At 44.6% G+C, this 13,358-nt stretch overlaps 1 protein-coding gene across 2 annotated transcripts in view; it reads right to left on the minus strand.

The window, feature by feature from the left end:
• AATF (apoptosis antagonizing transcription factor) overlaps positions 1–13,358 on the minus strand; it is a 43,889-nt gene that overhangs the window by 16,194 nt on the left and 14,337 nt on the right. For both annotated transcript variants that reach the window (XR_007380769.1, XM_048967126.1), the window contains exons 5-9: positions 11,362–11,476; positions 10,733–10,937; positions 9,963–10,127; positions 9,135–9,218; positions 1,206–1,273 (exon numbers count right to left, since the gene is read on the minus strand). Coding sequence is in view for 1 of the 2 variants with exons in the window: in XM_048967126.1 (XP_048823083.1) it covers positions 1,206–1,273; positions 9,135–9,218; positions 9,963–10,127; positions 10,733–10,937; positions 11,362–11,476 (637 nt within the window). In the remaining variant the exon portion in view is untranslated. The remainder of the gene's footprint in view (positions 1–1,205; positions 1,274–9,134; positions 9,219–9,962; positions 10,128–10,732; positions 10,938–11,361; positions 11,477–13,358) is intronic.

A 13,358-nucleotide genomic window follows, 5' to 3' on the forward strand; every position in this document is an offset into this window, starting at 1 on the left:
GGACCTCAGGACAACAAGTATGAAACCCCAATGACCACGTTACTGAGTCACTCCAAGAACGTGGCAGGTGAACAAGAAGCCCTTCTCAATCCAGCCACACCAGGCTCCAAGCTGGGTCCTGCTGGTCCCAAAGATGATCACTGCTCACTGAGCCTTCTTCATCTGCAGGGAAACCCATGGAAGCCACAGGGTTGGCTCTGTTTTTTATTCTTTCACTATTATAATTTTTTTTTCAAGAATCTTTAGGATTATGAAAAAAATATTTACCAAATACAAATGCTAAAACCTATTAAAAATATATCTTTTAAAGGTACTCCTCTTTTGTTTCAGCACTGCTTATTAGAGAGACTTCTTCTCCATGCAGAAAGCCCACAATGGAGCAGATGGTCTGACCTGTTCTAAACTGACACTTCAGGTGAAACAGGTTATGCCAACCTCATGAACAGAATCACCACAGTGCAGGAGATGCACTGAATTTATTGCCTCCCTCAGTTCTGCATAGCATGGTGAAATGATAAGCAAGTATTTCTTCCCACCATCTCTGCCTATTAAACCAGCATCCAGCAGGAAGTCCCACATATCGTTCCACCTCTTACAAAGGAGAACTACATAAAAAAAAGAAAAGCACTCAACGTTTTCAGAAAGTGCTGCTTGATTCCCAATGGAATTGAGGAGGCAGGGCTCGAAGTGCTCAGACAGAACACCATCAAGCCAAAAAAGTTCTCAGCAGGGAAAAACTTCTCCAAGTTATAAATATATTTGCTATGAAAATGAGCGTCATCTCACCTGATTTATACAACGAAAACTCAACATCGGGGAAAAAAATCTACCAAAATCCAATTACTGCAATCTTAATATAATCTTAATTACTGTAATCTATTTTATTGTAAAGTCAGATAAATGTACAATGTAATCACCACTTAAATGTAATTTTGTCTATATCGTGTTAAATTATAGTGAATGGCTTTCCATAGTATTTCAGACGTACACAAAATACATTTGACACACTGCACTAAAATTTGGGTAGTATTTTACAAGGATAAAAGTTACTTCACTTCCAAAATTTCACCTAATGAATTTTCCCCCCCTCCCCACACACACTCCCATAGCTCCTCTCCCAGCAGGGAGGACTGGAAGCTCACAAGCAGTTTTGCATTTCAGGGCTGGGAAGGAGCTGGTGATGCTGCAGACAACTTCCTACTCACCTGCCCATGGCTACTTGATCATTGGGGTCCAATGAAGTGGTTTTACGCTCTATCAGTTCTCGAAGGAGCTGGAAGAAAGACAGCAATCCTTTTTAGAAGCAGAATAAAGACAAGTGAATGCAAACAGGTTCAAGAAAACTTTCCTCAAGAAAGCTTGAGGAATGTGCTGCCCCAAGTTCCCAAGGGAGACGGCCATCCCTCCCCATGGGGCAGAATGAAGAGCTGAGTTTGTATTTCAGGGATCATTACTGTTTGTAGGGCTTTTGGGAGTGTGAAAACATGGGAGCTTTCACAGGCTGCCATACACAACTCCTACTGACGTGGGGTGGAACGCTGGAAGATGTGCAGTGAGATCTCTGCCCCACACGGCTTCACAAAACAGAACACAAGCGCTGCTCGGCGCTCACACTCTGAGGAACAGAACAGCAATGTAATTTTTACAGCCAGAGCAGGAATGCTCAAGCAGGTTTTTCCATTTCTTTTCATGTCCTGAGGGTTAGGTTTTGTCCTTTTCACTTCCTGAGAGCAAAGAACATTGTGAACAGCCTTTTTGGATACTTGACCAGGGCTGTGTGTTTATCACCCTCACTGTAGGTGGCACGTGCTGTGCCTTGGGATGAGCCTGCACAGCAACACAGAGAACAGAAACAAACCCTCTGAAACACAGGGGCACAGATCTCTTCTAGATTTCCCCATTTCAGCACCCAAACCAGAACCAGCCCTGGAAATGAGAGGCCCAGCCAACCCAACAAGCGTACTAAAGACAGGATGAGTGGCACTTTCCTTCTCCCCTGTATTTCTGCTGAAGGAGGAAGGTTGGAGCACCATGGTCAGTCCCAGCTGAGCAACAGCCACAGAGCTACGGGTGCTGCCCCTGGGCACTGCATAACTCACTGCATCTCCTGAGCACATAAATGCACCACTGGAATGAAGTGCAAGGCATGCACCCACAAAAAATGCCATCAAAGTAGGCAGTTATCATTTTATGACTTTTTTTTATTATTTCTATACCAGTGACACTCAAGAACCAAAAAAAAAAAAGTGCAATTCCAGTCCAATTAAAACCCTGCCACTACTTCTTTCTATTTGCTTATTTTTAGAGATTATTACTGCAGCAATTACATTTAAAAATTCCTGGAACTGAGGTCTCTGGTTTATTATCACTAGAAAACAGCAAGCTATTTCTCTGCCCCGTTTATCTGATTGATTCCCAACATCTTTCTGGCACACAATCTATCAGTTTATCTCTCCCACTCCATCACCGTCACTTCTGGCAGCTAAATACAAGATCCAAATCCAGTGTTACACAGACATACGACACAGTAAACCTATGTAACACTGCCACTCTGTAAACAGCTGCCCTTAAGGCTAAGCAGAAATGGGATCTTGGTTTCTAGTCAATATTCTGTCAAAAGCAAGGTGGGAGGGAGGGTTTTAACAGTGGCAAGGAACGGCGCAGCTATGTTACAGTGGTTTCTTCCTGTACTGGCAATAGGATGTGTTTACTGTCTCCTCTTATCTTGCTTCCTTGGCACAACGTGCAGAAAAAGTGCAGAGCTGTGCAGGCAGAGGTAAGGCAGCAGAACTCCTCCGAGCTGAGCAGCAAGGCTTTGCAGCAGGACCTGACCCTCCTGGCGGCCCACCGACCCCACAGACCTGCAGCTGCACCATAAGCACCCTGTGCACCACTAGGTGACAAGCCCTGCAGGCAGCTGCCCCTTCTGCACTCCCCTGACGTCCAGCAGAACGGCTGCTCCGTGGGGCACTGAGCCTTGCTGACCTCAGGACTGATGCTGAACGCTGCACTGAAGGAGCCCCAGCAGCCAGGCTGGGGTGAGGCAGGGGAGACAAAGGTGAGGGGGAACTGCAGCGGAGCGGGCACAAGAGGGAAACAAGGAAAGAGAAATAAAAGCTGTGCAGCATCTCGCTGTATCTAAATAGTGCACGTCTTAAGGCTTACGTTATAAATCATGCTAACAATGGTTACTAAAATAAAAGCGGATGTAGCCAGAGGCTACTGCTGAAAAAGTCAGTCTAGACCTGCCTCGCTGCCTTTGGTCTTTAAGGATTTGATTAGTTTTTCCGCTTTCTAGTTCAGAGTCTTGCACTCAGCCCATGCTCCAGAGCCACCAGGGCTCGGGGTACGGAATGAATGATAAACTCATTTACTGAATAACGTAACACTGTTTTCACAGCACAAGACTTAAAACACTTCCGAAGCTGTAATATTTCATTAAGCTTGGAGATTCGGGTTAAAATTTATTAGTCAAAACAGAAAACTATCATCAGACCCCATATATTCCATTAGGAGTGATATATGGTGTCTCCCAATGTCTAATTATTAACTAGGAAGTGTAGGTAAATCACTATCAGAATTAAGCTCTGATGTGTGAAGACAGTTTGAGTTAGGCAATTTCAGCATCAAAAGGCTTTGATTTGAAACATATCCTATTTTGCTTTCCCTCCTTCACCTCTTCCCATCTTCCCTGAGCTTCAGAAACACAAAGTCTCTCTGCTATGCAAACAAACACAGCCTGTGGCTCAGCTGCCAGCTCCAAGCCAGGAGAAGCCACGTGCCTGCCTCTACCAGCACCAAAGCCTTTGGTAAAGCTCACACTGGATGTGTGCTTTCTGAAGAATTCACCTCACAAGGACTCCTTTCTCTGCTGATTAAAGAGAAGCAAGCACACTGTACAAAATTAGGGGGATTTAGAAATGCCATCAGGGTGTTGTTCAAGGGTAATAGAGATTCATTTCTCATTTCAGAGGTCAATTTGCACTGCAGAGGTTAGGTCTCATTTTCATGCACTATCTATCAGTGTTCTTAGTACTACACTTGCTGACCTTTCTGATGTGCAGACCGAGGACTTGCCAGCTGGAACAAAGAGCTACACGCAGCCCAAAGCAGCCTGGTGACAAAAGGGCCTTTTCTACACCCTCACAGACCACTCTGCATTCCTACCTTGCAAAAGTAGTGTACCCGTGGGGTACAGTTTAGTTTACAAGCCTTAGAAACAGAACTGGAACACGAGAAGCACTTTTTCTCTGATGTGATTAAAGCCTGCAGGAAAGGCTCAGAGCTTTCTGCTACAGCACACCAGAGCCATGCGCTCCTTTGCTGCCCTTGGCTGGGTTGGGCAGTGAGGAGCAGAGAAGCTGAGGACAACGTGTGAAGTCCAAGTAAAGCAATAAGAACAGGAACAGCAACTGCTTACCCTCCTTGGTGGTGACAATGCAAAATCACTCTGCTCCCCAGCAGAAAGTTGACAACGTGGCCTTTTATCAATACCATTCCAATGCTTTCTAATTTATTTCATCTCCTTTATTCTTTGGACAGACGTGGTAAGTCACATTATTTTTCTGTTTCCTTCCCATACAATTTACAATTATTAAGAACAGCATAAATAAGGAGGAGGTGGTTTCTATGAAGCATGCACCTTATAGTGCACCCTGCTTGGACACAGAAACAAGACATTCCTCCTCCCCTTTAAGCTGGCACTGCGTGGTCACAACTCCATTTGGATTTCCAGCAGCTCTAGAGAAAATTTATACCACAGCCCAAATTTTACTTTTAACTCCCCATGAAACACTTCAATACCTACCTACCCATCATCTGTTTACAACATACACACCAAAAGCACAAGCTGAATCACTGGACGGTCACCTTAAAAAAAAAACTTTGCTGAAATTCAGTTTTGGACAAAACAGGGATGGCATACCCGTGTTTTCTCATATCCCCTTAAGAGACATTTCAAATCAAGCTTTAGAACGTGTTATTAACCAGGCATTTGAAAGACACACGCTGCATAATAGCACTGTATTGCCATTAACCTGCAGGATGGTTCGAGACGTCTCTTCTTCACACAAAACTCAAAACGCGTCTCATTAAAGTCACAGGATCAGCTGTCCATATTAATCACTCACCAGTTTAATTAAGGTAAACCAGCTTGACAGAAAGCCAGTCTTCTCTCTACTCTTCACCATTATCCACTTGTAATAGTTACTAGATTAGTAATCACTTGTTCATGGCATTATCAAATACCTGGGAGAGAAAAACGGCTTGTGACTGGGAACTGCTTCAGGGCCACTCCTGGCTGTGATGCAAGGATGTAAAGAGCCTTAAAAAGTTGTACAGTGAACACAACCCAGAAGAGGAACAAAGCGAGCTACAAATACCTTAGCAAGGGAGCCAGGAGCTCACCTGCATTCACTCAGTTTAAAGGAGGAATTCCAAATGCAAAGCTAGGAACAAGGAAGCATGTTTTGCTGCCAGCTCTGACCCTGTGTGTGGGTACATGAGATGCCACTCTACAAGGAACAAGAATTGAGTCACAGCTCCTCCACGGTTTTCCACGACATCAACTCCTTCCCAAGGGAACAGCAGCACAAACAACAAACAGAACAAAGCTCTTCCCACTGCTGGGAGCAAAGCCCAGGCACAAACAGGTCCCTCAGCTGCCATGCAGACCTCATGCAGTGTCCCAACAAACCGCAGCCCAAGGGCAGCTCTCTGCCCCTTCCCATCCCCAGCTCTGTACCATTTCTGGAACAAAGAAAGCTATCAGAAAACACAGTGATGTACAACACAACCGCATCAGGGGGAGGAGGGAGCAAGAGAACAGAAAGAAAAAGGGATTACATATACTCCTGCCTCTCCTTAGACGTACCTGCTGCCATCAATGAGGAACATTTGTTCTGGGAAGAGCTGCCATCGGTGCAACTCTTAGCATCTGAACACTACCCTAATTCCTGTTGGAAAGAAACCCATTTCCACTCTCTCTTTAGCGAAGTATTTCAAGGTAATAATAAAATCTCCACTGTAGCACAGCAGAGCAGCAGCTCTCAGGCAGCAGGACGGAATGTTAAGCCCTAATGCTGCAATATTGGCCGTAGTGAATTCCATGTAAATACGACTTCTAAAAACATCCAGCCTTTTTCTCCTCCTTAAAACCACGTACCAACAAGAGTGTAGGAGGAAAGGAAATGGAGTCTGGCCTCTCAGCTGCTGTCACTAATGAGGATCTTTTGGAAACAGTTCTTGCACCCTTCAGCCCAGCCGTACATCAGCACTCAGCCTGGGCTGCCACAACAAGGGCTGTATCTGCTTATCACCAACTGAAGGAGATGAGAGAAAGCAAAGAGGGACCCACAACAGAACAGAGTTCAACCCCAACCTTACCCCTGTAAGGTCCCCCAGCCCCACATAGTGAATTCCATCAGCCTCCAAGGTCTGGACAAGAAAATTATGGTTATCCGAAGGAAAAAGAGATTCATTACACAGCTTGGGATTATATTCTATAATAAAATAGTACAGCTAGGCATTCTGTTACCATTAATTTGTGTGCATTGATCAGATCTCGTTCATTTTTAATTGCTTAATTTTGCACTGAAACATACAGGAATTGGTGTCTCACGTCCTTCTTTACCCACATTTTTTCCTCTCATATATCTCACCATTCTGCAATAAGTAGCAACCAAAATAAATTATTACCAAACGGCATTCAGAGAAATGAAAGCAATACTAAAAAAAGGTCTGGACCTAAATTTACAAAGACAAAAGCCCCCATTTAGATGCACAGATATGCTGTGCAATAAGTATCATGCATGGAGGGCACTGTTCCTGAGCAGCCTCAGCTCCAACCATGCTGCTGCCCATTACTGCTGAAGAAGCAGTGCCCTTTCTACCCAATATTTATACGTGTACACACAGACAAGCACACACATATATGCACACAAAGCACTGCACAGTTATGACCCGTTTGAAAGAAAACACATTCTCTGTATTGTCAGCACTCTATTGTAATGCACTCTACCCTTTCTGAATGCAATGTTCAGCTTCAGCTTACCACCCTGACAAATAAAGGAAAGCACTTTATGAAACCAATTTAATTGGGAGGTGACAGAAAACATACAGCCATTTTCTTTAGCCTTATCACTGAATTGGCTTCAGCTCCAATCTCTGCCAAATCCCACTCAACAGAAGAAATTAACCAGGTCAGCGGAACAGGTGCTGTGCCGTGTCTGTCAAGGGGCTGGCATCCCCACAATTACTCGCACACAATGAAGCAGTAATCTTTACAGATCATCTCTCCCAAGAAGCATATTGGGGACGGGAGGAGAAGGGTGGAAGGGAGGGAGGGATGGAAAAAAAAAGAAAAAAAACAACAACAAGAAAGGAAAATGAATGTGTAGCTGCCTCGCGGCTCAGCAGATGTCTGTGCGTGATGTACGAGGCTAGGATAAGCTGTCGGAGCCCGCTGCCAAAGAGTAGTAAGTGATTAAAGCCTCCGCCAGGCTAAGCGCCATATTTAGAGTCCATGGGGTTTCAGAAGTTGCACCCATTCCTTGCTGTGCAGCCAGATGTTGTCGGCGGGTCCCGCTTCCATGCAGTGTGCTGCAGGAGGCAGCAGTTGGTACAGCAAGGAATGCAATCTGGAACGCTTCCGGAGGTGCCGAACATTAAACTGGTGTCACCCATCCTTCACCTCTCCTGAATGCTGAAACAACTCCAATTTGCTGCCACTTCCCTCTTGGGAAATGGCCAAGACACAGTTGTGCCTGGCAGACCCATTTGTTTTACTCAGGTGATTCTCCTCCCTCAATGACCTCTATTAGTTTAAGTTTTAATTTAGATTAACCCCAGCACCCCAATTAACCAGTGAGGGGAAAAGCTAAGCTGTAACTAGTCATAATTCTGAAGTTAGGATTTATCGAAGTTAAAGTTATTAGAAATGAAGACAGACCACTGCTAGTTTTCTTACAAAAATTTCAACGTTTCATAGTCAATAAGCACCTTACCTGCACAGGTCTGAAGGCTGTCACTCACAGACATTTCTCCTTGACCACTCCTCTATTTTACTGCACCTACTGTATTTGTTCTTGTCCTAACAGTTGACTTGGACCCCAAATCCCAGGACGATATCATCTCACTGCATAACACACTTGGTCTCCTCAGCCACTGCTGCCAACACCACTCTGGGAGGTGCTCTCCCATCCCCAGGCCTGTGTCGCCATGTTGTTTTACTCACCTCTAGTCCTGGCTCTGCACGTGAAATCCCAAATTTTGGAAGTATTTGAATTCTTCTGGCTACATCAGTCAACCCAGCACAGCTACATGGTGACAGCTCTCTTTCACTGCCCACACACTTCGCTACCTATTTTAATTCAGATTGGAAATGTCTGCCTTTCTAAGAATATAATTATATTTGTTTAGTCCTGACATGAAAACACTCCGTGGATCATCAGAGCAAAAGCAGTTTTTCATGTATTGAGATAAGACGTACTCCTCAACACGTGGCAATTTCAGTACTTTATGAAGCTGGCACTGCCATTTATTAAATACATTACAAGCACAAGGTTTTCCTAAGCTTCAGCCTCCTGTGCTTAGCACAGATACCTTGTTCCCAAGAATCGTGCAAATAGAAAGAATAGCTGGCCCAAATCCAACCTGGCCTAACTCCAAGGAAAGTGCTCCACAGAAGCCCTGCCGTTCTTTCATTCTAAGCAGATGAGCTCAGCTGAGATGAAATAACTTCGGTGCTTTTAAGGATCTACTACTATCATTTTTCATTACTGTACTCTACCAACAACAACAACAAGTCACCCTTGGATAATTCAGTAATTTTTCTCTATTGTGTAGCAATGTTCATCTGTGAGAATCACGGACGGAGATCTAATGCTGGAGCCCTGGTTCTCCAACACAGCAGCACCAGGAATAGCAGTAAGTTCATATTCACAGCACAAGTTTGAGCACTACGTGGAAAGCTGAGTGTGAAAATTCCCTGAACAATCTACAGAGACTGCAGATCTAAGAGCTGACTCACATTCACTGATCAGACAGACTCAGACCACAGAGCCAGCTGCATTAGCTTGGTGAATATTCAAAACTGAGTGCAGTCATAATGCCAACACAGATTGACAGACACTTACTTGGTGATAAAAGTCATCATCATCAAATATTTCCTCATCTATGTCCTTCAGGTGCCTGTTGGAATCTGTCTCAGGGAGGACTTCCTAGAAGCACAAAGGAAATACTGAACGCTCGTATTCGCATGCTTTCATCCCCAGCTCTGACAACTTCACATGTAGCAGCTTGTAAACACTTGAAAATAGGAAGGAATGGAGAACAGCTCCCATCATAGAAAGCTTTTAAGGACTAGGAATACATTTTAAGGCAAGGCAGAAATGCTGCCAATGCCAAAGCAGATTTATGATACCTTTGCTAGGAAATAAATAGGACTACACAAAGTCTGACTGGCAAAATACTACAGATATTTGTAATGTAACGGCAAAAATACATCTTGCAAGCGCAGTAATTCCACATGATCTATCAGAATTGAGTATTTATTCATTCTTAAATACTAAATTAATAACCGACGTACTACCAATACACTCTGTAGTGACATGCAGTATGATTTTCTGTGACTTTCTGGGTTAAAGATTCTAAACTCCAGAGTCAAAACACAGCTTTGTAGCCACTGCCTCGGGCAGATTTAGTGACCACCAGCTCCTACAGGAGGGGCGCAGTCAGACACCAAACGTCGTTTTATGCTGTTGAGAACTGGCACAAGAGGTAACACACACACCATAAAACTGGAATTGAAACGTCTACATACCGTTGCTAGTCACTGCATTACAGCAATCAACACTCAGGTTCTTCAGTCTCACAAACAACAATATTTCCTGTTAAAGGCTAATTGTTTTGCAGAGAGTTTCACTGGTTCTACAGCACGAGCCATCCAAACAAAGCACCCTTACCGAATTTTCAGGCAAATATTCATGGGCTGGATGGGAATCCTGCTCCTTCTTCCCCAGCACTCTGTACACTGATCGCTTGGTCTGTGTCCGCCGTAGCAATCTCTCTTTGTCCATCAAAATATGATCAATCTGAGTCAAGATTGAACGCTCAAAGGCGCCGAAACCCTGCAACAACATTAACTAGTGTCAGATAATGCAGAAAGCTTTTCCTCAAGGCAGCAATGTTCCTCTATCTTTCCATGTCAGCGGGTAAGCAGACAGCATTCCAAGAGGAGGGGGCTCAGGTTTTGTTGCACAGATATTTGCTGTTTTTGTTATTTTTTTTATTTCTCTCTCTCCTTCCATTCCCAACCTGAGGTAGCCTGAGGCATGGCTTAATAATAAAATGCCTTTGTTGCTCTGGTTCAGATGAACTTCTCAATGATTAATATTAAACTCACAGATGCTATGAGAACCTGGATCCTATGAGGACACGATTACCCATACTATTAAAGTATACATGCTGTACAGAAGGAATCACAGAATTGTAGGGGTTGGAAGGGACCTCCAGAGATCATCGAGTCCAACCCCCCTGCCAAAGCAGGTTCCCTACAGTAGGTCGCGCAGGTGAGGAGGGGCATAGTAACTCCTAATCGTGTTGTAAAACACGAACTACTTGCTGATCAAGCAGAACTTGGTTCAGCTTGGAATATCCATGACAGGAGACTTCCAAACCAAGTGCTGTTCCACAGATCCCTACCAACCGCACGCCGGCACGCACAAAGACTCACCTTGCCCATTTTGCCAGATGCCAGCTTTGTCTTCTCATGCCATTTCTGCAGGATGCTGTTCCGGTACGTCCTGTAGTCGTTGTACCTCTTGGCTATGAACTCTGGGAAGTCCTCCGCCTTCAGCTTTCGTTTGGGAGGGCGCTTCCTCTTCTCCTGAGCTTCACCTGCTGGCTCTTCGTCACTGCTGCTGGGAATTTCATCATCACTAAAAAATGAACAGATACAGACTAAACACCCTGCACCGGTCTAAGGCAACACGTGTGAATTCTCAGCAGCCCCTTTGCAACAAGTCAGACTTGTTCCATTCCACGGTGATACTGATGGGGAAGGAGCTGCAGTTTTGTCTCCTCTGCTTTCAGAAAGATTACAAAACAGACTTAGAATCATAGAATCACCAAGGTTGGAAAAGACCTAAAAGATCATCCAGTCCAACCATTCATCTATTCCCAATAGCTCCCACTAAGTTCCTTCCACACTAGTGGAAGGAACGCCATTCACCCAGCATGGCTGTCACCCAAATCCAACAGCAACGGAGAGAAAAGCAGAGAACGAGCGTGGTCAGGAAAGCTGTGCATTTTCTCATTTAATCAGAGACCAAAGGATTCAGAAAGATCTTCTTTTGTATTTACCTCTCAGGTTTTGATTGTTTTCCATCTACCAGGTGCCTTGTGCCCGGGCATTGATAAAGCAACTCATCCTGAATGTCCACTAGTACTCCCAGCAATGTGTCTATGGCTTTACAACCTGCAGAACAAGAGACACAAGCGACAACTTTCTACTGATTGCTGCTTTTGATAAAAACTTTGCTTTGCAGAGCCTAGTTTCTCTTCTCAAATCTGAACTGCTGCCTCATGTCCAATCAAATGTTTCTCTCCAACCAGCCGGAGTTGTGGATTTAACTTCACCTTGATTTATAACTGTTAATCTTGAATAACATCACATTGATAAAGAACAATTTTTTCCCAAAAAGGGAGGATGAGAGGGAGGGCTGCTTTCTAAACCTTTGCCTGGCTGCACATTGGGAGTACACTGATCTAATGTTTCACTGACAAACATTCAGTCCGCACAGCCTGAAGGACTAAGATATTGAAGAAACACAGAACGTGTGAAGAAGCATTCCACAACACACAATCTGACAACAGCCTTCTCTGCTGACTAACTAACTTCTCTTTGCATTAAGTTTTGTGACAGAGGTCGGTTTCAGCCAAATATTACGAAGCAACACAAAGGAAAATGTATACAAACACATCGCCTCTCTGTGTGACCTCTGACTTCTCTCTCTCGTACACAGTGTGCGTGCTATAGGGAGCAGGAGGAGGGAGGGCACGAAGAAAAAGCGAACTCCTGCGGGGCTGTGACTATTGCTGGTTTCTCTGCTGCTGTGCTCACCACGCAGGAGGTGATAGAAATTAGATTGTAAGTAAAATTAAATGTAGCAAGATGTGATCTACGGGGAAAACTTAAACAATGACCTGGCAAGTTTAATGAGAGGACTCTGATCAGGAAAGCAGAACTGCTGGCCACAAATCCTGAAGGTTGATCTGATGTTCCCTATCCAAAGGCTCTCAGAGCTGGTAATTTTTCTGTATCTATAAAACAGATGCAGATGTGGATGCAGAGAAAATGATCTCTGTTCCAATGACCTTATGTTCTCCAAGGGCATACAGTGGAGCTGGCTGTAGGGAAGGGTTAACTGCACACTGCTGCCACATCTGTTCTTTAAAAATAGCTCTTCTATGGCATGCAGCAAGCCCCCTGCAGAACACCCTGATCTAAACAAGTGTTTGGGTGTACACAAACACTCCTTCTGCACCTTGCTGTACATCAACCACAGGCTCAGCTCTTCAAGGCAATACCACAGAGCACGCCTCTATCTAAAACCTAAAGGGAGCTGTACAGATTCCTTTATATTTATTCTCACCACCCGATTCCTCTTTTGTTAATGGAGGACGTGGGTAGAGTGAACAGCAGATCTTCATCAGCCGGACACAGGCAGCACGAGAAGAACTCAGCCCTGACACGCGGAGTTCTCAATACGTGACCGCTGTGATATCGTCTGGTTGTCACCAACTTCAGACACATCATGGCCTGACCTCATAACAGCAATGTTGGAGAGGAGACGCTGTCAGATTTCAGATTTCTGCTGCAGATCAGCAGTCGGACTCCCCCAGCCCAGGGTTCGTTACAGATACATTGACAGCTCTTCTATATAAACCTATTAACGGATTAGGTTTGCTGTACTTGTAAAACAGTTGTGCGCTCGCATCAAAACAATTCTAAGAGACAAACAGACAAAAGCCCTTAAAAATGCATTTGTTGTACGTGTCTGCAGCTAAAGCATCATTTCCAAAGGAAACTGCCCCCACCCTACCCTGAGTGCACAGCTCACAACAGCAAAATCCTTCCCACTGCCTGCAACACAGCTAAATGTCCCCAGAGCTTCCGAAACTGTTTATTTTCTACCCGCTGTCTATCCTCCAGCAGCAGTGCTAATGCACCCCAGGCAGCTTTGATCCTGTCAATTACAACTGGAGTAGCACTCCAGCTCTTCTGGGGTATATCAGGGCCACGGCAAGCAGGCAAGGAATAAAGACAGGCTCAAGCTCCCCCAGGCTATGAGATACAG

The sequence above is a fragment of the Lagopus muta genome, chromosome 20 (assembly GCF_023343835.1).
Source record: "Lagopus muta isolate bLagMut1 chromosome 20, bLagMut1 primary, whole genome shotgun sequence".
In the NCBI taxonomy this organism is placed as follows: domain Eukaryota; kingdom Metazoa; phylum Chordata; class Aves; order Galliformes; family Phasianidae; genus Lagopus; species Lagopus muta.